Source organism: Protopterus annectens, chromosome 5.part1 (assembly GCF_019279795.1).
Source record: "Protopterus annectens isolate FY-2018-M chromosome 5.part1, PAN1.0, whole genome shotgun sequence".
Classification (NCBI taxonomy): Eukaryota; Metazoa; Chordata; order Ceratodontiformes; family Protopteridae; genus Protopterus; species Protopterus annectens.
Window position 1 is genome coordinate 332,529,888 of NC_056736.1, and position 26,528 is coordinate 332,556,415.

At 37.7% G+C, this 26,528-nt stretch overlaps 1 protein-coding gene across 1 annotated transcript in view; it reads left to right on the plus strand.

The window, feature by feature from the left end:
* Positions 1 to 1,670: 1,670 nt before the first annotated feature.
* LOC122803407 (hemopexin-like) overlaps positions 1,671 to 26,528 on the plus strand; it is a 56,119-nt gene continuing 31,261 nt past the window's right edge. The window contains exons 1-4 of the mRNA XM_044073009.1: positions 1,671 to 1,823; positions 9,508 to 9,575; positions 16,681 to 16,761; positions 24,753 to 24,895. Of these exons, the coding sequence (XP_043928944.1) occupies positions 1,759 to 1,823; positions 9,508 to 9,575; positions 16,681 to 16,761; positions 24,753 to 24,895 (357 nt within the window). The 5' untranslated portion in view covers positions 1,671 to 1,758. The remainder of the gene's footprint in view (positions 1,824 to 9,507; positions 9,576 to 16,680; positions 16,762 to 24,752; positions 24,896 to 26,528) is intronic.

The following is a 26,528-nucleotide window of genomic DNA, read 5'->3' on the forward strand; positions in this document are numbered from 1 at the left end:
TCTGTATTTTCAGCGCTGTGGTGGAAAGTTACAGATCGGGTTCAGGTAAGTGTGCGATTGAGTGTGGGTTTAGGTAGTTAGGGTTAGGGTGTGGGTTAGTTATGTGTGCGATTGTGTGGACATGAGGGTTAGGGCAGGGTAGGTGAGTTAGATTTAGGGCGCAGGTCAGGTAAGTGTGCAATAGTGATGGGCCTTAGGGTTAGGGTTTGGGTTAAGCTAAGTGGATAGTTAGTGGTGTGTGTATTGTTTAGTGTAGGGTTAGGTGTAAGATTTTAGGTGTATGTGTGTGGATTGCTGTTTGTTTGGTCTGCTTGTGTTGTCTGTATGTGTTTTGGAACAACAAATTTTTTCCCTAGGAAAAAATTTGCTATTCTGTATGTTCAATGTTTTTAGCTTTTGCGTAATAGGGTTCGATATTAGAACATTTGTAGTTTTGAAACTTCGATGTTCTAATATAGACCCTAGTGATCCTTTTCTTTTTGCTGTTGGAGTGACTTTAGTCTCTACAAAATATTGAAGTGTTAATTTCTCCCTTATCTCCAGCAAGCAATTCAGAGTGTGTGTGTGTGTGCGTGTGCGTGTGCGTGTGTGTGTGTGTGTGTGTGTGTGTGTGTGTGTGTGTGTGTGTGTGTGTGTGTGTGTGTGTGTGTGCGCAAAACAGCAAAATCAGATGCTTTTCCAGTGTGTGACCCAGACACAAAACAAACAGATTCCTTTACAGATGGTCAATGTGAAATGCCTTAAGCATCAGTTGCCTGAAGAAAAAAAAAACACCAAGAAACACAGTGTTGCTCAGTGTTTTCCATAGCAAATCATTGCCAGAGGAATTTCTAATTGTGCTGTGGCAATGATTCCCTTCTTTGAGTTGTTGTGACAGTAGAGTTGGTATATCTGTGTTTGGTGGTGTGAGAGGCTTGCCCTCCACATTGGGTGGTGCAGGGGTGCTTGCCTCACCTGCCAAAAATGCTTATTGTTTGTCTTGCAGGCATAATTTTTTAATCTTTTGGAAGGTTGAAGTTATGCAGTTTGATGTGCCATAGTAAATCCAATGAAGAAGAGTGATGACTATAAACTGCAATTAGAATTTTAAAAGTTGTAAGTGATATCTCAACTTGTAGTCTTTATTATGCATCTAAAACAAAAGATAAAAACAAAATTAGTACATATTTTAATATTTCTGTATATTTTTGAAGATGCTAACTGGTTAGAATATAACTCCTAATCTTTTCTAGGTACATAAATGCATATATATGTATGTGTTCTTGTTAATATGTGTGTGTGTGTGTGTGTGTGTGTGTGTGTGTGTGTGTGTGTGTGTGTGTGTGTGTGTTTGTGTGTGTGAATTATAAGTCTAAGCAAATTTATAGTGCTTTATTTAAGGAACAGAAATAAAATATCACTAGTAATTAGAAAGAACAATTTATGCAGTGTTTTTCAATTATCTAATTGAGCAGATCTTTCAGAATGGAAATTTTGGGCATAATTTACTTTCCTGTAAGGTATACTAAATGGATAGTAGACATGATTAGGCAACTGCTGGCATATTACTGAAACACTCCAAGAACATTTTAATTTGTATTGAGGGGAGCAGGGCGCATAACTTTCCCAAAATGAGTAATCCTTTTGGAAGTGATGTGTTGAAACTTCCTCTCTGCTGTATAAAAATGGCAGGATATTCAGAGAGTTTAGACACCGAGAAAGAACTTCAGCCTGCAGTCTACTGACAGAAGAGTAAACAACAGCTGAAAAAAAAACACAATGAGAGACAGCCTGCAAGCCCTGTTTCTTTGTTGCATTCTGGGACTGGCTTTTCCTTTACCACTATTAAGTATCCTGCATTCTCTGTACTTTTGTTCAGATAACTTTAAGCATCTCATCATTCTTTGTCTCAGAGAAGTTAGAGTGAAATGAAAAATAACAGTATTTGGTTCACATAAACTGTATATGCATAGCATCTTAACATATCAAAGTAGATAGGTTTGCTTTTTAAAGACTGGCTATAAATCTTTGCAGAATTTAGTGATCTGCGTTGTCTTAAAGTTTATGTGTGCCTGTGCATATGTGTGTGTGTGTGTGTGTGTGTGTGTGTGTGTGTGTGTGTGTGTGTGTGTGTGTGTGTGTGTGCGTTTCTGGATTAGTATGTGCTTTTGAAAAAAATTGGGTGTAATTTACACTTTCATTTCTAGGATGTTAATTTACTTTTTCATTTCTGAAGTAAGATTAATTTAAGGGAAAAGGCTGAACTTGTAAAACACTCTGGCTTTGCATTTAGTTTTTTGCATTCCAAAGCATAGGCATGTGTATGCACTTATAGCATGACCTACACTACTTACTGGATTGTTACTTTTTGATACTGAAAGCATGTACTATATAATGTACTGCATTCTATACATAATTATTTTCAGAAATGTTGATGCTGCTTTGTTGTATGTTGAGATATAGAATTATTGATAACTTTGAATTTCTGTTTATATTTTGTTACTAATGTTATTTTGTTAATATTTAAATCATTTAAATTTGTATATTGAAAGCTTATGATTCATCTGTGTATGGAGGTTTATTTTATATGTACTTTAGCCGAGCTTCCTAAGTTTAGTTCAGCACTTGCATGTTTGATTTTCATCCAAACTGAGTTAAATATGGCATAAGTGATATGAAATATATGAACTTTGTACATGAATATATATGTTATATTACAAAAGAATCTGTACACATTGACAAGATGTATGCAGAAAATGTATTTATTAGTAATGTTACCTGAATTACAAATGCTTAGTTGCTGTGTCTGCAAAAGTGTGTGTGTGTGTGTGTGTGTGTGTGTGTGTGTGTGTGTGTGTGTGTGTGTGTGTGTGTGTGTGTGCGTGCCTTTATATGCATGCACATAGCATACTTCCATACACATCAGTGCTTTAACTTAGTTCCAGGATAGGCTCTTGCTATCTCACGGCACATAAATGAATTAAGCAGGTGATCAGATAATAAAAAGACTGGCAACTGTTTTTAGTTATATAGTAGCCATCTCAGAAAAATTTGTAAATCTAGGTGTATTCATTTATAAACATGTAAATCTAGATGTATTCTTCCAGAAATGAAAAATAAGAAATAAGAAAAAGATGGTAAGTGTTGACCTTTTGTCTGTAACTTGTTCTTTCAGTAAACTGTGATATAAATACAGGGCTAAACCCACTGCAGTTCCCTTACCAACTGACATTCCTCCCATTTTGGCATGTGACAGGGCTTTCAAGCTTCCATGGCACATCAATCTGCACAAAAAAATCTGTTTAACCTAAAAATGTATCCTTTTCTTATTAATGCTTGACAGAGTCTGTCAGAAAACATCAACAGTTTGTCAAAATAAAGCAATTCAAATGCAATGAATTTTAGTTCAAACATTAGAACTGCTACTACATGAACATAATTTTACATCTGTAGAGTTTCCATCTAGATTCATATGCATTTATAATAGTGCCAAAGGTCTACTGAAATGATATTTATTCTGTAAACCTGAATCAGTAGCAAGACTTTTGAATGGACTATCAAAATCCTGTTAAAAAAAAAAAATCAAATATCACTGACAGCATTAGTTACCTGCACTATAGCAGCAGATCCTCTGAATTCTGTAATCTGGAAAGAAGGAATACACTAAAGTCTGACTGCTTTTAGCAGTACATTCATTGACAATGATAAATTAGGGAGTCCTACTTCTAAAAGACAGGCATATACTTGGAGTATACAAATCTGCCAAGCTAAAACTGTTGAACACAAACAGAAACCATTTAATTCTTGAACATATTCATGAATTATCCAAGAGTGTGAGGAAGGGCAGAGCATGCTTGCAACCACACTGCTAGAATCCATTAGTGTCTGGGTGCTAGTAACCATACTCAGCACTACTCAATTTGCAAACATATGTCTTAAAGCTGTTTGTCTTCTATGGGAATATAATATAACTACCCAAACTGTTCTGTCTTATACTGAAGCTCCTAAGCTAAAATCTTAAGGTAAAATAAACAGATTTCAGTGCAGAAATGCATTTTCAAATCTGTGCATTAACTAATACAGAAACTACATCTATAGATACTTAGCTTGGAATGTATTCTTCTTCTTCTTCTTTCGGCTTTTCCTGGTTAGGGGTCGTCACAGCGGATCACCTGTCCACTCATGATTGACAGTAGAGTTTTACACTGTCGAGTTGCCAGCCCGGAGCCCAACCTTCCACGGAAGGCACACACACATGCCTAGGGCCAATTTAGAGTGTCCAATCCACCTATAGCATGTCTTTGGGATGTGGGAGAAACTGGAGCACATGGAGAAAACCCACACAACCACAGGGAGGACATGCAGACTCCGCACAGAAGGCACCCCAGCTGAGGATTGAACCGGAGAACCTCTTGCTGTGTGGTGACAATGCTAACCACTGCATCACCGTGGAATGTATAATGTAAGAAAATAATTATCCGGATGACTACCAGTCTTACTGCCTAATCCAAAAGACTGCCTGCCAAATGTAAAGTTAAAAACTTGGATCTGTCAGAGATTCACAGTCTGTATTCACCTGTACCACACTGTAACATGCCTTATTGCAGTATGTCACTACCACTCTGTTACACCCATTCAGTGCATTCACAACATGCTGTCTATTACTTTTGTTTATGCAGATCTCAGTGACATAACCTTGACATTTAGTGTCATTACTTAGCACCGATTATGCTATATATTATACTCATTAATATCAGCCTGTTACATGTCCGATAATACTATTAGTCTAGTATGCTTTCTAGTAATTTAGCCTAACCAATGCTCATTTACTGTCTGTACCAAACACAATCACTGAACACATATTATGCTGATCTGCAGCTTTCTGATATAACTGTATTACTTCTGCTCAGTAAGTATCATGTCTAAAAGACATCCAATTTAACGTTAATGTAAGTGTGTGTGTGTGTGTGTGTGTGTGTGTGTGTGTGTGTGTGTGTGTGTGTGTGTGTGTGTGTGTGTGTGTGTGTGTGTGTGTGTGTGTGTGTGTGTGTGTGTGTGTGTGTGTGTGTCTGCATACTGCTCAGCTGTTCAGAATTTCAAAGAATGTCCCAATTTTTTGCATCACATTTTGGTCTGTTTCTCATAAAATTTGCAGTTTTCTTGCAAATCATTGAGATTTGAAGTAGTTAAACAATGGCAGACATTTGAGTTTCAGACTTCATATCCTTCAGAAAATGCATGATAATGCAAAACTTGTTATTCTATGTCCTAAGTTTATAAAGAGCAGTGTTTGAACTCTATCCCTGCTTTTTTGCCCTTGTAACCCATTATTTTAAATGGTACTTACATATTATCGCAACCAGATTTCCAAAGTGGCATAATTTGTTATTTCTTGCCAGAAACATTTATCGTAACTGTTAAAGGGGTGTACAAACGTGTTATTTCTCTGCAGATGGGACCAACGTTAGAGGTTAATTATTTTTGATTTTTGAGGCGGTTGCTGTAAATCCTTTGGAGGTATTTGCAGGTGAAGTTCAAATTCAAGACATCAAAGACAATCCCCATTTTTCCAACCGATGTGATTACACTGACTGTCGCTGAGCTGGTATGTCCTGGTGGCAGCTTTCCTCTTGGACAAGCCGATGACCTGGACATTGGCAAAAACTCCATTATTGATTATGACTTTAGTCCTACTGAATAATTCAATTTGACTGTAATGGACAGAGAAGGCAGCCATTACATAGAGCTTGTTGTCCATCATTCACTGGCTCATGAACAACAAAGCCATCATTGCCTTGTACTCCCAGCAAATGACAATGGTGTCCCTGACAGAAGTGGTTTTGTACAAATACACAAAAGTGTTGTGGATGTCAGTGACAGTGTACCTCTGTTCGGTCAGCCGGTTTTAAATACCTCTTTGAAAGAAGGTATACCAAAATGTGTATTAGTGCTTAAAGTAGCTGCCCTACACATGGATGGGGGTTCAAGCAGAGAAGTAAGATACACATTCCGTAACATTCCAGACACATTGTTTAACCTAGACCCCATCTCTGGAGAAATTACACTGTAAGCACCCCTTTTATGGTTAACATTAATACTTCCAGCAAGACATAATGATTTCTGCCTCTTTGGAAATCTGGTTGCGATAATACGTAAATACCTTTTAAATTTATCCAGAATTCTCATGCTAAGAGGTTGAGAGGTATGGGTGTGTGTCTGTATATATATATGTGTGTGTGTGTGTGTGTGTGTGTGTGTGTGTGTGTACATATATATATATATATATATATATATATAAAATATATATATATATATATATATATATATATATATATATAAAAACTAAAATATAAATATATATATATATATATATATATATATATATATATATATATATATATATATAAACTAAAATTTGACATTCACATATCCATGACCATAAAAAAGTCCACAAAAAACTAGGAAAGTTATACAGAAATAAGCAACTTCTCACCAAAGCAGCAAAGATTTCAATAGCAAATTCCCACCTTATCTCCACCCTACTTTATGCCTCTCCAATATATACCAACCTAAGGCAATGCGATCTAAACAAGCTAGAGACCTGCTACAACAAAATTGCCAAATTCGCCACAGGGTCATCCTACCGTATTCGCCACTGTCTCTCACTTGCTGATCTGGGATGGCTTGAACTCCCTCACCTCCTTCAATGGTATCAACTATCACTCGCCCACAAACTAGTAAACCATACACTAAATGTCCATCCCTCCAGAATCTACTCCAACCCTATCGCATCACCAGACCACTAAGATCCAGCAACAAAAATCACTTGCAGGTCACTAAAGCCAATAACTCTGCTGGTGAAGCACTATTCTCTTGCACCATAGCCAAATTATGGAACTCCTTCCCACCCACAATTACCTCCATACCATCATGCACCCACTTCAAAACTTTACTAAAAGCGCACCTAAAAACATGCTGGCTATGCCCTTGCAACTCCCACTCTAATATCACCCACCCCATCCAACCACTACCTTTCTTTCCATCCCACTAACTACCTTGATTATAGCAAGCTCAGATGCTCATAAGCCTAGCACTTATTATACAGCAGGAACTTCTTATTGTAACATTTGTTAATGTCTGTTATGTACTTCGCAGATAAAGATTCTAGTTGTCTACTGATGTACTATGTTCTTCATCTGTAAATATGTTTGTAATTAATTGCTATGTTAAATTGTTAATCTCTATGTAATCCGATGTAACTACTGTCTGTTTATTTTAACTGTGGAGCTTTTCTCCCCGGGCCTCCGCTGAAAATGGACCTACGTCCATTCGGATACTCCCGGTCAACAAATGTAAATAAATAAATAAATAAATATATATATATATATATATATATATATATATATACACATTGATAGATAAATATAAATAATTTACATAGCATAGCTTTCTGTATTGGTTTCCAATACAGAATGTCATAGGCCAGTTGATTCAACCCTGTTATCAAGAAAGCAAACAAACAAGTAAATAAATACTTACATAAATAAATATTCATTAAGTACCATGACATATTTTTTTTTATTTAACAGTCTTTGTAGAAATGTACGTACACCTATGTAATTTTTCATTAAATATGATTATTGACTGGGCTACATATCTGTTCCTTGGGTACCTTCCAGAATACAATCCTCAAATCATCAGAACATATCACAATGTAATAAATAAAATAAATGCATTTTACATATCCTAGAAAGACTGCTTTAATACTACATATCGTCTTCTTGCTATGACAAGTATATTTGAACTTTTGGAGGGCCTAATCTCATTCCCTTAGGCTTCACCCTGGAAAAAAATGTTTTGGGTATGTGGACAGGTAATTCGTGAAGGTGGCATGACCAGACCATGAAGGTCTTTCAGGTAGTGAACTGGAACCACTAAAAGACAGAATGGGATAACATAATAATTGGAACTTTCTGAACGCAGGCTGTGTTAGTTTATACTGAAAAAGGATAGGTTTAATACTAAAAGACTAGCCTGTGAACCAGGAGATCATGCTTTGCATTTCTTCTGTTACTAAATGTATGACCCTGTGACAGTTACTTAAACTTCCTTCTTCCTTCCAAAGCAAGAACAAAAATTTGTCTTTACTCAGTGTTGTGTAAAATGAATCCCATACTTCCTCACTGGTTTGGTATAGAAATGCATCCACCAAGGAAGCAAATGTAGATATAAACAGAGAAGTTGGGAGAAGTTAGTGTGCAGTATGTCTTGAGAAGACATCACAGAGCTCTCTCAATTTAGGCAGTTACAACCCATATGACATCATCACATTCCATTGTTTTAGACTTAACTGGTTTTGCATTCACCCATGCACGTTTACGTATCTTAGTTTTACATTCTGTGAAGTGCTCGCATCTAACTTGATACAAAAAGCCGATTTAATTACACAAGGCTGGAGATAAACATAGTTTTAGACTGGATGATAAAGTATCTTTTGCTGCTTTATTTTCACTTGACTGTGACATGTTCTAAAATTATATTAGATAATTGCATAATCAGGAATCTGTGATCAAATTCTGGATCACAAATCTAGCTTTTCATCTGCCATTTTCCCCATCTGTTCATGAGCTATAACTATGTTTTGGCTCAAAGCACTACATCTGTTGACTTATTTCTGTCACAATTAAAGATTCAAGTCAGCTGCATTCCAACATGATTCACTGACTCTCAAGCAATAATCATGATATGAACTTAAAAATAAATTCTGTCTCTTTTGAACAAACTGCAAGCAACAGAGTAAATCTGTGAAATGACTAGAAGATATAGGAAAAAAAATTAAAAAAAATGTGTCTTGTTTGAAGTTCTGTGACTAAAATGAGCACTATATTTGTCCTCACTAGAAGACCCTTGTCCTATTTGCTGAATCATTACTATTTTGTTTATTTATACCAGCTGATTAATTCTATTGTTGCCCATTCTGATTCTGAATAACTGATTTTTTTCCTGTAAACTGTACATCATATACACATAGGCAGAATGCTAAGTATTGTTACACACAACTGTGAAATACAATCTACATACAGTATTAGTCTCTTTCCAGGTTTGTAGTAGGCATGTATATGGGATAAAAGTATACATCATGAAGTTCTGTAAAAATTAAGAAAGTGTCCTAGCTAGTAAAGCATTTTCTTATACACATTTGAATAATTTGAATTAATTACTGTATCTCAGTGGTTGACCTTACTTCTGATCTGGATCATGGGAGAAGATATTTGGAACAATGCATTTACCTAGATATCAAATGATAAAACAAATACATGATCAAAATGTATGATATTAAAAGAGAAGCACTATGCTGGGTTTGGAGTTGCTGTACTTCGGGGTTAAAAGGACAAATGTTATTATTCCACCTATACCTCTGTTTTTCCTCTTCCTTGCCTTCAAAGACATAAGAAGCATTTGCAGAGATGTTTATTTTTCATCTGTTTCTTACATGTGCCCTTCTTCTCTGTCTCTTTCTCTTACCAGACAAAAATCCCGTGCCAATGACACTGGAGGTCAAGATAGTGAGACATATGGAGGCGTAGAACCACTTGGTGAGTATATAGTGTGTATGTGCATTTCTTACTTTCATCGATGCTCTTGTTATTAGCTTTTCAAACAGTGTGTGAAGCTGATATGCAGCATAGAGAGTGGCTACAGACCACTAATATGACTTCAGCTATCGACTCAGTGTGATTAGCTAGACATTAGACATGTGAGCATGTACCACATTCAGGTATGAAGCATTTGAACCAAGAAGAGTAGAAAAAACATAAATCAGACATTTTATGCACTATTTCTTGTTTGTACGAGTTAACCATGCAGCAGCAAAATGAAAACAAAGTACGTATATATATATATATATATATATATATATATATATATATGTGTGTGTGTGTGTGTGTGTGTTTGTGTGTGTGTGTGTGTGTGTGTGTGTGTGTGTGTGTGTGTGTGTGTGTGTGTGTGTGTGTGTGTGTGTGTATATATATATATATATATATATATATATATATATATATATATATATACATATATATATATATATATATATTATATATATATCTTTTAGATCAGTGTTTTAACAGGACACCATTTATTGGAACAACTAATAATGCAGATGATAACACCCATGTTCTAGTGTTACATCAGTGCTATCCCAAGAGAAGATAATTTATCATCTCTAAATGAGATACAACCGCTTACTGAGGTCATGACATCCTATGTTGCAGTTATATTTAGACTGTAGATATGCACAGCATAAAACCCAAAAAACAAAATGGGTTTGCTTTTATGTGTACTATTTTCTGTTTTGTGTTACCTAACACATTTTGAGAAAGGCAGATTGAGTTTAACATGTATAGTAAAACAGCTTCTTACCAAGTTAATGTATTATCCTTTGTATCCTGCAATCACTCTACATTTCTGCACATAGAGATGCCATACCTCTTCTATATAATTCTAATGATTTTTAATGTAAAATCATGTATTTTTCACATTGATAGAATTACATACCACTGTTTCAGACTTGAGTATTTGGTTATATATTGCCACTATTACATCTTTAGTAATAGTTGAAAAGGTATACATTTGACTATGTTTCATAAACGTTCTTATAGAGCAAGCAGATAGACTTTATTTTTTATAAACTTATTCCATTCTTCTTCACATATTTACTATAAATTTGATACATAGAGAGAAATTCTGTGTTATGGCTGGGTAGAAAATGTATTACCCTCCACCACAAAACAGTATTGCCTGTTTTACACAATACATTACACATATTTGGGATGCCTAATCACACTAATACCATCTACCTCTAATCACTCAGTCTCATCTATTACAAAACATGTACATAGACATGAATACGTGTGTGTGTGTGTGTGTGTGTGTGTGTGTGTGTGTGTGTGTGTGTGTGTTTGCATCACAGCATGTGAGTATACATTACGTAAAGTAGCTTTCTGTAGTATATTAAAGGTTGCACATCTTTCAATTTTTTTTGTCAGATGTCTGCAAGAAGTCATCTGACAAAGAAACAAGCTAATATTATGCTTAAGAACTGGTTGCACGATTGTGAGTGTACAGAATACCTGCATCCTTGCTACAGTGCCATGTGCCAGATGTCACCTTGCCTGTTACAGGACAAGCTCCATTTTGGCCAGATGTACACACATAGACACGTGTCTGTGTTTATATACACATATTTTTGCATGTCTATGTATGTATGTGTATACATATATATATATATATATATATATATATATATATATATATTCACACACACACACACACACACACACACACACACACACACACACACACACACACACACATATACATGAGTATATGTCAACTCCAAATCCTCAAAAAAAATCCAGTCTTAAACATTCGACAAAAACCCAGGCACAAATTTTAAAAAGTTTTTGCAGAGAACTCCCACACCTTCTGCAATTTCTATATACCAACTCTGAGACTGAAGCACAGCATAGAAAGAGCAAATATCCCATGTTGCACCCCCCCCCATCCCATCCTAATCATATTAACTAACCCTGAGATCACACTATAGTAGGGAAAGTACAAATTTCTCTGCTGCTCCGTGATCTCAATCAAAAACTACTGAAGCTGATTTTCAATCATCCGCAAGAAAAAAGAAATACAGCTTCAAAACACTTATACTTTTCTGTTAGCTGCTTTTCACCATACTATATTATTTTATTTATTTATCTGATAACAAGGTAAGCCCACTAAGTACAATTACTGTTTTTCAGGGGTGGCCAGGAATACTGTATGGTTAAGTGATTTACTCAGAGTCACATAGTTCGCAAGCAGACAGTGAAGGAATCAAACTCAGGACTACAGGATAAAGCATAGCCTTAAATTCTGTAGCTTGCTTTTGTCATAGTCTCAAGATATATGACTTTGTTAGAAGAAAAGGCAGTAGTACAGTGTTTGGGCATGGTGTTGTTTATCTGTCTATATAGACAATGACAAACGTGCTTGCACTCACACACATACATACACACACACACACACACACACACACACACACACACACACACACACACACACTGCATTATAGTTGGAGCTGCTACTTAGGTGACTTTATAAGCTATATCTAAAGGAAGTAATGATAGTGGTGAAAGAGTGAAAGCACAGTTCATCTAATTGATGGCACATAATACAGCAATGTCACTAACTGCAAGGACCAGCATGCAGTACTTAGAGTGGGCATTTCAGAAGGTTTAAGGGAAATTTGCTGTTTGAATAAATAAATAAATAAATAAAAATAATTTGCGAAAATGAATTCATTTTTGAATGCATTTGCACCTACAGTTGCTTACTCGGGTCTATATCAGAAGATTGAAGTTTCAAAACTTCGAATCTGATATCGTCGACACCATATGATTGAAGTTTTGAAACACTGAATCTTTTAACAGAGATCTCCATACAGCACAGAAAGGGAAGATTTCCCTTTTCTGCACTGTAATGCGATCTCAGAGTTGGTATATTTAAGTAGCAGGGGGTGTGGGGGTGCAGGGGGCCTTGCCCCCCAGCTTGAAGCATTTAAATGGTTTGTTTTTGTAGGTTGTTGTGTTTTATTACATTTTCAAAGTTTCAAAACTTTGATTATATGGTGTCAACCATATCAGATTTGAAGTTTTGAAACTTCGATCATGTAACATAAACCCGCTTACTCCATGGGCATAGACGGATAAAGTCCTGACTACAACCCAAGTGATCTGAGTTCAGTTAGCAGCTCAAATACCAAAATAAAGAGGTGAATCTTGCTATCCTCTCCTTGCAGCGAGAGAGAGAGATGGGATCATTTATACTAGCACATGCTCTGCTATAGAACAGTGGGGCAGAGTAAGGTCACACAGAGGTGCTGAGTGCAGGGGGAGGGTGCTGGGTGCTGGTGCATCAGTCACAAAGGTGTAGACAGTACATTACAATAACATTTCATGCTTCCCATCAGATGATGATGCAACTCTCAGAAATGAGAAGGTTATACAGTTAATTTAACTTATTTTGTGAAAGAAGAAACAAAAGACAAGTTAAATCACTTGTAAAACTTTTAAAATTCAAGATGAAAACTAAATCCCTTCACATTTTAGAAAGTTTTCTAAAATTCTTTCTGCATTGTTTGACTTTTTCTCTCTTGGTTCTGTTTACCTCCATAATTGCTAACTATCTAGCTTCCTCCTATCTGCCTGTCTTAAACCTACTTGTTCTTATGTACGGGATAAGGTAAGAGACAACTGGAGGTGGCTTCTTCGAGGCATGCATGCATCTCAAAAATAAGAGAATTTTAATGAGATCTAACCTTGCCACATATGCTTGACATTAGCATCCACATTACTGCAAGGCATTCTTGTGTACATGGATGCTTCCACCCCTACCCTAATGTGGGCCACTATCATCAGCTTGGGATTGGCAAGCTCACATCTTTGGCCCTGGTTATTTTAGGCAGTGCAAACCTCTGCTTTTATATGGCTGATCAGTTGAAAGGAAACCACCTTTCCCTACCCAGGAATGGCTGAGGCAGCATAAGCTGTCCACTCACAGTGCTCAAGCCATCAGTCCAACTTGGGCCATTTGGGTGGTAGTCAGGGATTTATCCTTCTAGGCCACAAATCTGGGCTACTTTCTTTTCTGTTTTTTTTTTTTATTGATTGTATACTGAAAAGCAAAGCTGGCCACACAGCAGATTAAGACAACAACCTCCAGATGAGCTGCAAGCCAACAAACTTCAAATGGACTTTCATCTGCTGAATATACTTTGATACCTACAGCTGTCAGAAGCATACCTTTTGATTCTTATTATGTTACTTAACCAAAACTATGCCAGACCTCCCTTGGAAAAGGGGCACTTATGCCTAGTGGGTATTAAGATAGGAAACAAATATAAAATAAGGCCAATATCCCATTTTATTTACACTTATGTGCTGACCATCAACATATTTCAGCTGCATCCCATTTGGACATTTAGTTTTAAGAAGTATAGAATTCTATGAATTGCAATGCAGATAGTGAGTAGTAAATAAGGAAGAGCAGTATTTTCTACCTAGTAACCTAACTCTGATGAACTACTGATCAGAGCATTGTACATTTAATTTATATTATAAAATGAGTGCTCACAAAATAATAGTGCTAACAATTAAGGTCTAAAAATGAAAAAAAAAAAAAAAACAATGAAACCACTCAAATGTAACTAAGTGCAGTGCTGTGAGAAATGATTTTTGATTTTATTTTAAAATTAATTATAAAACATAGTTTCTTGATGTCTGCAAAAAGAGAGAGAATTATAGTTAAGATTAGTGCACTAAAGGTGGATGCCTATTTTCTAGGAAGGCCTACTTTTCACAAAGCTACTAACTCAAGTATACCAATCATTTAAATACGCTGAGTTTAGTGAGTTTCATGTAGTTACAGCGTTGAAGGTGTACAAAAAGCATTTTCGTACCTGTCATCGTCTGTATTGATTTTGGAGTGCATAAAAAACAATATATTTCAAACCCTCATACATTTTTGTGATATGAGTAAAGCAAATAATTATAAGAAACAATATATCAAGCAAATACATCTGACTAAACAAAAATGACTGTAGAAGTATTAATCCCCTGAATAGATCCTTCTCTTGGTCATTTGCAAATACTGGATGGAGCTATTGCTGAGTATTCATGTTGTGAGCAGAGTAGTGCGTGTGTGTGTGTGTGTGTGTGTGTGTGTGTGTGTGTGTGTTTTTTTTTTTAAATCAGAACTCTGCACTGCAGAAATTAATTAATTTCAGATCTCTCTGCCATTGTATGGAGACACAGGCTTTATTGAGTATGGAGTGAGATTGTGGTTTGTCAGTACAAATATACCGAGGATTTTGGATAAGTTTACATTCACTTTTTTCTGCCTTTGCCTGCAAATATAACATAATGAACTCAGAATTGATTTTGTATACATTATGTAAACAGATTCAAAGTAATCAAATGCATTTTAACACATGCTGTTTAAACTGTTTCAGAATGAAGCCAGTAACCCTCATACAGTAAGCTGCTTTATTTTCCTTCTTAATTATACAGCATTAATTCCAGAGATATTTTAGTACACCTGATTTTGGTAAACACCTAACCAAGGTGCATGAAAATACGATTTACAAAGCAAAGGTATTTCTTGGAATAGTGCAGAGCCTTAATTTATGTGACAAGGAAAAGACCAAATAGTCTTACTACCTTTAAAAGTCAACAAACACAAATGAACTGTGTAGATATAACCAGAGCAAGATATTCCAGTAGTCAGTCTCGTAGCTGTGCGCAAGATGAATTGAAAATATGATCATACTGCTTGTTAGGCTAAAACCAGGCATTTACAATAATCATGAATACAAAGATATAATAGAGTTCAAGTCTTATTAAACAACCGTAAGAGTAAAAGTTTTGTCTTTTCTATTGTTTTTTTGGCCTGAACCCCTGCACTGACCTTTGAGCTAATACCTCCTGGTCCAATCTAATGAGCATGCTCATTACCCAGAGGGAGAGCTTTACAGCTCATGCATTTTCTGGGATGAGAAAGTGAAGTGAAAGCAGTAATTGTCATCTGCACTCTAGGGGGTAGGATTTTAACTGTGTACCCCCTCATTCCTGAGAGTTCCATTATTATCTGATGGGAAAGAGGAAATGTTATTGTAATGTACTCTCTACACCACCGTGACTGATGCACCCCCCCCCCTGCACACAGTACGTCTGTGTGACCCTGCTCACAGTAGACAGTGTGCTAGTATACATGATGATAGCTTTCTCTCCGAGGAGAGCATAGCATTTGAGCTGCTAACTGAACTCAGATCACCTGGGTTGTAATCAGGAGTTTATTCCTCTTTGTCCATGGAGTAAGCAACTGTAGGTGCAAATGCATTCAAAAATGAATTCATTTTCACAAATTATTTTTATTTATTTATTTATTTATGCTTTGTTGACAAGGTTAGTTCCACTAGGACAATTACCTTGTTTCAGTGGAAACACAAGGTGGTATTTATACTTATTAGGGGAACAGTGGAGAAATACCCTTTTAATAAGTGCGGTGCTTTCTTTACAAACCTGTTTTGGCCCTAATCACATCTTTCAAAATGTATGATCTCTTCAGCATTTTTATCCATTTTTGGCTGGTCATGGAAATATGCTCAATGCCACTACAGCAGCTTATTTGTGTCCTGCTGCATCAGATGTCATAATAATATGTGTAAAAGAGAGCAAGAATATGAAACAGGGAAAGGAAAATTCTGATGGTATGAACAGGGATTCAACAGAGAAGTTTTTAGCTCAGAAATGATGAATAGTGTCACATTCATCTTTCTCTGTAAATGGCATTTGGTCATCTGTAGGCATATAAAAATAATCTGACACATTTACTTTTAGCTAACAGCAATATTGTGAGGTCTACAGTGCATACAACTTGGGTATATATAGAAAAGCAATTCCTCTTAACATCTGAAAAAAGCGAAGTACAGTCCAAGTACACACTACCAGTATCGTGTTAAGAAATAGAAGCTACCCTAATTCAGTTGTTTAGCACAATACACATCTACACCAGTTTAACCATAATGTATTGAAACTAGATAATTCGAAGCTGTTTCTTGCTGACATGTCTTTTACTCATCTTTTTTGTGTTTCACAGGGGCTCCAAACCGTTGTGAGGATGAAGAAGGGTTTGATGCTGCTACCCTTGATGAAAATGGAGTAATGAATTTTTTTAAAGGTAATTGACATCTTGTACATAACATCTGATGTAATGAATTACATTCTCCTGAGAAAGGTATCAGAAAATATATTGTTTCTGTCAGCCCTTTCAAGTGATATTAAACTGAGGATATTGCAGTTTATCAACAACTTAACTAGCTACACAAAAGACAGTGCACAGGCTGATGGTTTGCTGCATTTGTTAATCAACAACACTTCCTTTTTGCTAGAAGTCCTGAAATCTGATTTGCTTTTTGATAACAAAAGCAAGAACCTTGTGTAGTACTAACTAAGGATAAAGCCCTGTTTGGAATTATACTATATGATAGTGTTCAGAATTCTGTAAACATCAGTCTATTACAACTGTAGTTATATTATGGCAGATTGCACAACAAAGAGCAGCTGATGTTCACTATCCACCAAGTACAGCAAATTTGTTCATGTAGGAGTTTAGGATTCCTGTCTTGGCTCGGTGTCAGCACCTTAAATTAGTGTCATGAATTTCATGCATTAGCACAGGGACTCCTCTAGGGGTGGCCACGGTGGTGCAGCAGTTAGCATTGCCACCTCACAGCAAGAGGTTCTCCGGTTCAATTCTCGGCTGGGGTGCCTTCTGTGCGGAGTCTGCATGTCCTCCCTGTGGTTGCATGGGTTTCCTCCGGGTGCTCCGGTTTCCTCCCACATCCCAAAGACATGTAGTAGGTGGATTGGACACTCTAAATTTGCCCTATGTGTGTGTGTGTGTGTGTGTGTGTGTGTGTGTGTGTGTGTGTGTGTGTGTGTGTGCCTTCTGTGGAAGGTTGGGCGCCGTGCTGGCAACTTGACACCGTAAAACTCCACTGCCAATTATGAGCAGACAGATGATCCGCTGTGGCAACCCCTAACCGGGAAAAAGCCAGAAGAAGAAGCACAGGGACTCCTCTAGATTATGGAGAGCTTTGGAGTTGTTCTATTAGTTTCCATTGCAATCCGCTTGCTTACTTTCATAGGTTCATAGGTTCATACTAGGCTATCTGCCCTAGGGCATTTATAAGCCTAGCCAGAATGTGTTTGGCTTTCGCCACCCATTTTAAATTTATTTTGCTATGCCCTTTTTCGAGGTTAGTATACTGTGCCTCTGTCTAACAGTGACACAGAAGTGATACCCGGGGTAAACCTACGATCTCCCATCCACTCATCAAGATTACTCTTGAAGAGAGTCAATGAGGGGCTCTGCCTAACCTGGACTGGGATTTTATTCCAGAGTGAAGGGAGCCTCTGGGTTATGAATCTGTCCCTCCAGCATGTCCTATTTATTTCAGTGCTGAGGTTCAAGTCTCTCGAGCACGTAGCTCGATGGGATTTGGATTTTCTGAGGTGCAGCATGTCCATTAATTCCGGGTTGGACATAGCTTTATACGTCAGGCACAGATCGCCTCTGAACAGGCGGTATGCCACTGAGTAGAGCTGGAATTTCTTTAACCAGGCAGCATATGGCATCTGTTTGAGCTCTTTGATCCTCTTGGTGAGGTACTTTTGGGGTCTTTCCAGTTGCTGCAGGTGTCTGGTAAGGTACATCCCAAAAGGGGCATTGTACTCAATTATGGGCCTGATGAGGGATGAGTAAAGAGGCACGATGACCTCCCCTGATCTAGATGTGAATCCTTTCATGATTAGGTGGGCTATATAAAATGTTTTTCTAACCACTTTGGCCACGTGGTTGTCAAATGAGAGATTGCTATCAACTTGGGTCCCCAGGTGCCTAATTACTTCTTCTGTACTTAATGGATTACCACCTATGTGGTAATTTGTGGGCACTTTGTTTTTGCCAAAGGGCATGACTATACACTTTTTGGCATTTAGCTTGAGGCCATGGCTCTGGCACCAGTTGTCTGTTTCTATGAGGCCCTTTTGGAGGATGCTTGTGTCGGCTGGAGTGTCAATTATGGCGCCCAGTTTGCAGTCATCTGCAAACTTGGTCAGCCACAGTCCTTCCGTGTTGGCCTGTACCTCCGAGAAATATATACCAAACAAGAGAGGCCCCAGGACTGAGCCTTGTGGGACACCACTTGTAACTGGTTTGGAGTCTGACATGGCTCCAGCAATTCTAACCATGTGGGTTCTGTCCTTGAGCCAGTTTGCAATCCATCTAGTGACATAGGGGTTTATATTTAAGCTGGTGAGCTTATCTATAATGCCCAAGTGGGGTATTGTATCGAAGGCTTTTGCGAGGTCCAGGTAGGCTGTGTGGACCACCTTCCCCTCGTCAATGGCCTTGGTGACTGTTTCAAAGAAATCAACCAGGTTTAAGAGGCAGGATCTGCCCTTAACAAAGCCGAACTGGGTAGGATCCAGTGTTTGTAGGTCCCCAATATCTTTATTTATGAGGTCCATGATGATCCTTTCCATAGCTTTGCAGACCAAGCTAGTCAGGCTTATGGGGCGATAGTTTCCAGGATCCGTTGAGGCACCACCTTTATGGAGAGGGACCACTGTTGCTGTACGCCACTCTTTGGGCACATATCCTGTAGTAAAGCTGAGATTGAACAGTAGTTTTATGTTTGGGTTTAGCTCTTCTTGGAGTTCATGTGGGACGCAGCCCGGGACACCGTCTGGTCCCATTGATGCTGTTTTTTTTGCTTTGGAGAGGGCGGCTCTTACCTGAGCATCTGAGATGTCAGGGGGGCAGCACTCTGCTGGGATAGATATTTGCCCTTTTGGTGGGGAGGGGGGGAGAAGTTTGCGCTGAACCTGTCAGCTAGGATGTTGGCAATGTCTGTGGGTTCAGTGTATTTTTTGTCATTTTGGACTAATTCTGAGCATATCTGGGAATTCCCACCCAGGTTCCTAACATAACTAAAGAAAGCCTTGTGATTATCCTTAGTGTCCTGTGCAATTTTTCTCTCGAAGCTGGCCTTAGACAATTTTATGAGTGCCCGTAGTTTTTTGCTAATACTGATCAGAGATGCCTTCCCTTTTTGGGATTTTGCTCTATCATTTAGTAGCTTCCTCCTTCTATTGTATAGTTTGTTTATGGCTGGGGTCCACCAGACAGGACATCTGCCTTTAGAGGATTGGGTCTTGGTTTTATTTGGGATCGCATGATCCATGCATTCCTGAAGGTGTTCATAGAATGCGTTTATAAAGGATTCTGCGGTCTGGGCCGTATTTTCCATAGGCCCGGGTATGTGTTTACTTATTTTGTGTTAGTCCTGTGACACCAGGGATAAAGATAGGCTAAGGTAACTAAAATGTATTTTTTCTCTTTCTTTTCTTTATCTGCAGTCATTGTGCTTGCTGTCATGGATTAGGAATGTGTGACTTTTGTCTCTTTAAATATAAAAGCTTGGGGAAAACCTTTCAAAGTATATTGGATCTCCATACTTGCTGTGTATTGTGAATGTAACAAAAAACATGAAAGACCAGGAAACATCTTTAGTATTTATATATAATTGCTGTAATCTCTAATGGCCTTAATGGTTTGCATATCAATAAGACACCAATGTGGAGGCAAGGAAAGGTAGCTAACTTGGATATGCATTGTCAATAAATCTTTTCTTCCTCAAGAAATGTTGCTGTAAGGAGTTAATGAAATGGCTTAACCACTTGTTTTTTTTCCAGTGTCAGGAAAATGTTGTCTTGTGATGACCACTGGAGGTTGGAAAAAAAAAGACAAAAACATTATATATAATTGTCCTATGCTATGCCAGAAATGATTTGATGCTGTCTTGCTTGCGGTAGGCCTGTGTGTGAGTACTAGACAGCTTTGGAATATTTCTGTAGTAAGATATAACCAGGGAATGCAGACAAGGTTGCCACCTTTTCAAAAGCCCAATGTGGGACATTTTTTGTAGAAATGTGAGATCTTGCAGGACAAAACATACCCATTGCCAGTGCAAAGGACAGAAGTTCACTTTTTATAAAATAAAAGGTTATTTTTATAGCATTTGTGTTGCTTATGCTATGTCATATAATATTTATGTGTTCCAGATAGAAAATAACTGTTTTATGCAACTATTAAAGAAAACTTTAGAAATATATTTTGTTTTAAAATCTCAGGACATTTGCCATTTTTTATTTTTTTCCACAGGACACAACTGCCAAAGTGGGGCTGTCCCTCGCAAAGAGGGACAAGTGGTAACCCTAAATGCAGATAGTTGGAGCTCATTTTTTTTCTGTATGCATTCTGTCTGTTTTTATGCAGGTGTACCAACCTGAATATATTTTAGTCTGTATTTACACTGTGATGGCAATACTACAGTGCCAGGCAGAAAGCTGTAGAGAAATAGGAGAATACTGCAAGCCTTCCTTGAATTGTGCGTGTGTGTGTGTGTGTGTGTGTGTGTGTGTGTGTGTGTGTGTGTGTGTGTGTGTCTGTGTGTGTGTGTGTAAGCCTAGACCAAGGACAGCATTGTATATTCCCTGTATGCTCTTAGGTTCATGTTGTATTTTGTGAATTATCTATTGATAGACGTGTGCATTTTCCTGATATAATTTCACTCTTGGTTAGCAGTGGTTCTTCCCAAACTCCAACAGTGTCAATCATCTTGATATCATAGTGGATAGCATCCTGCTACAGTGATGGTAGTGGCCACATTTCCCCTTGCAACACTGGTGGAAATGGTGTCATTACCACCATCCAAAGTTCTAAATGACATGGTCTATTTTCAGAGTAGAACTGAGGTATTATTCATACTGAATATAATACATTTTCATAGGACAACAGGAAGATTCCCTTACTCTTTTCAGTATGTGCCATGGGGCTCTTTTAAATCCAGACAAGCTACCACCATCTCAGGCAAATGGATCAGGGGTTTAATGTCTCATCCAAAGGACAGCACCTTGGAGTAAAATAACCTCCACTCCCCTAATGCTGTACTGTAGTGTCAGTGCTGGAAAATGTATCCAAACATCTTGATTCTGCTGATCTTTCAGTGTCAAAGATAAGTATGCTATGCGTTGATCCACTGACACAGACTCTTTAAAGATCATGCTTTAGATTTGATCTTCCAAAAGACATGTTAAGTATGAGAACTGGAAGGGTTCTAATCTGCTGATTATTCACTGATTCAAATTGCTATAGACCTCCTTCATTCAATACAGAGTTTTGTACTACAAATTAAACAGTAACATGATTCATTGTTAAATCTGTCCAATCTGGACTAAGTGCTGATGATCCAGAATGAACTGGAAGTATCTTATAATCAGAATGTCAACAGTACTCTGGATCATTTATTACCACTTTGTGTCCATCCTTCATCACATGGTCTGCATGAAAGATGTTATGATCATAGGTTGTATGATCTCAAGATGACAGTGGTTTGAAGATTGCAGTGCATAGGGCAAGATGCTACTTTATTGTAGGAAGATTACTGTGTTTTCCAGTTAAAGATCATATATAAGAAGACAGAAATGTTTCCCAGTGTAATCTTTTCAGCATCAAACTAACTGGCTATGCTGTTCTAGACTGGGGGCAGTGTACACAGTCCAGCCTGTTTCTCACACCGAAAAGCCTTTTCCTCCTCAGAAATTGAGATGGTTACTTACTAATCTGTGGTTACAAGGTTCATTTTTCTCTTGTATCCTGCATATTATTGATTGGACACATAGCATTTTACATTTATTCATGCTAAATCTAATAGCCCTCTCTCTAATGATTTTCACACTGTGCAGATCTTAGTACGAATGGGTGTGCTTTTCTTTTTTATTTAGTTTATTTTTATTTTACATTTATTTACCTGGGTAGTACACTGACCACAACTGACCATTTGCAGGTACTGCTTGGGTGAAATAATTCACAAAGAAGAAAAAAATGTAATTAAGAGACAGGAAAGCTGTACATATCAAAAACAGAACAGAAAATAACAATATATAGCAAAACTGTACGGTAGCAAAAAATGGCTGTAGCAACAATAATAAGCGAAATGCACATTTTACAATTTTACATTTTCCAAATTTAGATTTTCATGTTCTTAAAGAGTTGATTGTTACACTAATTATTCAGAAATCAACTTTGGATCTGTATGCTTTGGAGAAAGCAATGCATGTACAACAATACTACCTTCTCCCCATAATGCCTATGATCCATGTAGGTTCTATTCACACACCAGGTAGTTGGGATAACTTTCTGATGATGCAGTACAACATAAGCAGGGTACTGCAGTCCTGAGTGTGTCATTCTTCAGATGAGATGTTAAACCAAGTCCCCATATGCCTGAGTTGGTCATAGCTCAGGTGGATGTAAATGACCCCATAGCATAATGGTTAAGGTGTTTATCTCACAGACACAAGCTACAGGGTTTGATTGTCAACTTTAGTCACATTCTTGGGATGTGTGGCTAGGTTTAAAAAAGACCTCTGTGGCCATTGGCCTAGTATACATCTATGAACCTATGTCTAAGTAGTTTAAAGAGCAGTCACAGTATCAAAAATGCCCTCACTAAGACAGTGAATGATACTGTATAGGTGAGGGATCAGTGTTGTACTGCCATATGTCTACTTGATCACTGAGCAATGTTTGGCGCAGTGGCTCATGTTATCCTTATGGAGCATTTCCAGATCTACTGTAGTATCTTTGTGGCAGATTCTGAGTGGAATATACCTAAGTATTTGCCTGATTATAAAGTTGTCTCACAAAGCAACTCCTCCTGAAGGTACCCACCAGGTTGTGAAGTCTATAATAGTTTTATTTTGGTGCCTCTACTCTTCACTAGTTAATATTACCCTTAAAAACATCATAAGGAGGAAAGGGGTGATTTATCATTCTAGTCTAGATAATACAAATTTATATTCCCCTTTCCTCAGGATGAGCTGCATGTTGCAGACTAGAATGCGATTCCCTAAATGACAATCTTGCCCATAAATTTGTGACTATAAGTCACCACTAGCAAGGTGGTTCATTGGTAACTTTACTATCTCATAGTGCCAGCATCTGGGGTTCAGTTTTGGCATTCAGTCACTTTGTGTGTGTGTGAGATTTTACATGTTTGGTCTATATCTGCATGAGTATTCCCCAGGTATTTGTTGGTCTCGTCTCTCCAAAACAGGTTGCTGACTATGCGAAATTTTATATACAAGTCTTCATTTCCCATGCTGTTCTGCTCTTGTTTATGGGTGCAAAGGGCCTAGAAAGGACTAGTTTACATACCTGCATAACAAATAAATATATTAAAATTAAAAAAAATACAGGGTTGCCATTGAAAGCTGGTGCTGGTAGTGTGCCTTGTTTACAAATACTAAATAAATAAATTATAGATTCAGTGTACTGAGTGACAGGTGGAACTATTTAGAACTGCATAGGCTGAATGTTTCAAAGCCTACTACATTGATATAGCTTTGTTCCCAAGGGTTCCCTAATGTGAACCAGATACAATTACAGGTCAGTTTAGATAGCAGCCACATTGTAACTGTTATAATTAAGTCTTTGTGTAGAATAGGCAGCCACAAATATGTGTGCAGCTTACAGTTAGCAGGCATATATCTGAGAAGTCATAAAGCAGAGTTACAGTCCTACTGTATAAAATAGTGACGTTGCACTTTCAAGGCTTGTGATTAATGCACTGTATATTTTCATTATGTGCTTAACTACTGGGGCTTTGGCACAGCTCCTCTAGCCTTGTATGAAACCAGTGGTTCAAATCTGAGGATAATAAGTTAGAATGGTAAAGTAAATAGTACAGCTAGGAACCGGCCAAAGATAACATAAGTAAAGATCAAGGGAGCCATGAAGAGCAGTAGAACAAATAGTAGTGAAAGGGGAAGCCATGCCATTACAGAAGCCAAAAGAAACATCTACCTGAATGGAGATTTTTGTTTCTCTGCTTGACATAATTAAGATATGTTTGCATTGTGCTATAAGAACATGTGCTGGGCTAAGTAGACATTTTCTATCATTAGAACATAATTTTAAATGTTTTGTCTTGCATAAGATCTTAAAGTCAATATATACTAGTTAAATACAGTGCACCTGCTGTCCGATGACAACATGAAATGCTATGAAATGCAGATCATAACACATGTATGTTATTGCAGGTGACTTTGTGTGGAAAGGTGGCGTGAGTTCTGCGGAGTACCTCAGTGCTTCCTATCCAGGAATCAGAGGACCAATAGATGCAGCTTGCCGAATACACAGCAGACACAAGTTAGATGTACACAACAAGGTTTTCCTGTTTAAGGTAATTAAACAGTTTATCAGCATTGCATTTCCAATATTTTCTTAGCAGCAACAGACTAGTGTGAGTATTATTACTGTTCTAACAATTTACTAACTTATTTTTATATATTCATTCTAACATTTTTTTTTAATTCTGTGTGTGAGTGGCATAGCCCATGGGCCCTCTTTAGTCACATCCAAAGTCAAGGCACTCAGTTCTAATATTTTCAAATAATAGTGCATTACCTACTAGTTTAAGAAGTAAACATTCATATAATAGAGGTAGCATAAGGCAGTAAGCATACAAAAATCACTAAAAAACATTATTTAATTAACTGCCAACTTCTCTGGTAAAACCCACAATACTGTAGAAACTCAAAATTATGTGTACAATTATGTGCAAGGCATATTTGTTTCAGAAATTCTGCATTTATACACAATATCCAAACAGTTGGTTAATGAGATGAAACAATTTGTAAAACACAAATAAGTTAAAACAGTAAAATCAGGAAATGCATGCATTTTAAATAAAATGAAGGACAGATTTATGAAATGCATCAGAAAATAAGGAAATATGTGTTAAATTTTAATTGTAATTTAAGAGTCTGGTGGGTCATTAGGTGAGCTTCATCATGAAAAGGAGGGGTATTTTGGGGGAGAAAAACAAAAGTAAAGAGGGAGATCGAAAGGAAGGCCAGAGAGGAGTAAGAAGTGTTACAGCATGAAATGAATAAGTGCTGTGGGGGAGAAAGGCAAAGAGAAAAAGGGAGATAGAAAGGCCAGACAGGAGTTGGAAACTTTTACATTGATTGGAGTTTGTTAGCTGGACAAGAATTACTTTATATAAAGATTAAAAGTATAGGCTAATTTCCATCCTCTGATGGAACATAAATCCATACTACAGAATCAAGCCTGACAAAGGCCTTTCATTGGTGACAAAGTAAAGGGGTATCATGAAGTAAGTGTTTCTGAGTTTTACCTTCGTAATGGACATTGCTATAAGGCATAGCAGGCCTTAGGCATAGGCCAGCTAGGCGGATGCCTAGGACACTACTGTAGCAGAGGCGCTTTTCCAGTAATCTATATGGTGTAGGTAGACCAGAATGGGGTCACTGGGTGGGGGGTGGGGTGCTGTGGAAACCTTTTGCCTAGGGCACCAGTTGACCAAAGGCCGGTCCTACTATAAGGAATAGGAAAGCTGGGTGGGTAACAGGAAGACAAGATAAGAAGAAGCTTATAGACAAAGGAGGCAATAACAAAGATGAATTTTGTAATACTTTTTCTCCCCTTCTGTCATTCTGACAGCTGTTCCAGTGCCCCAAGACATTTACTAGGCCTACTCCCCAGTCCAATGCCTGAATTTAATCTGGGACAGCAAGGATCCTGAGGATGCCCTGAGGTGGGCATGCTGTCTGTCTTCTATCCAGGGGTTTTCTACCCTTTGACCTACCCTGCTTCCCCCCTCCCTTGGCTGTATAAGATATGACCTGAGGGGCAGGCATGAAAAGGGGTCATGTGGCATATAGCCCCATCACAGTAACAGCTCAGCCTTTTCCCCACCATACTCCCCCTTTCGCCTTCACCTTCTAGCATGATGTTCCCTGCCTCCATCAGGGATTTTCAGAGGAGATCCCCATAGAACTATTTACTCACCA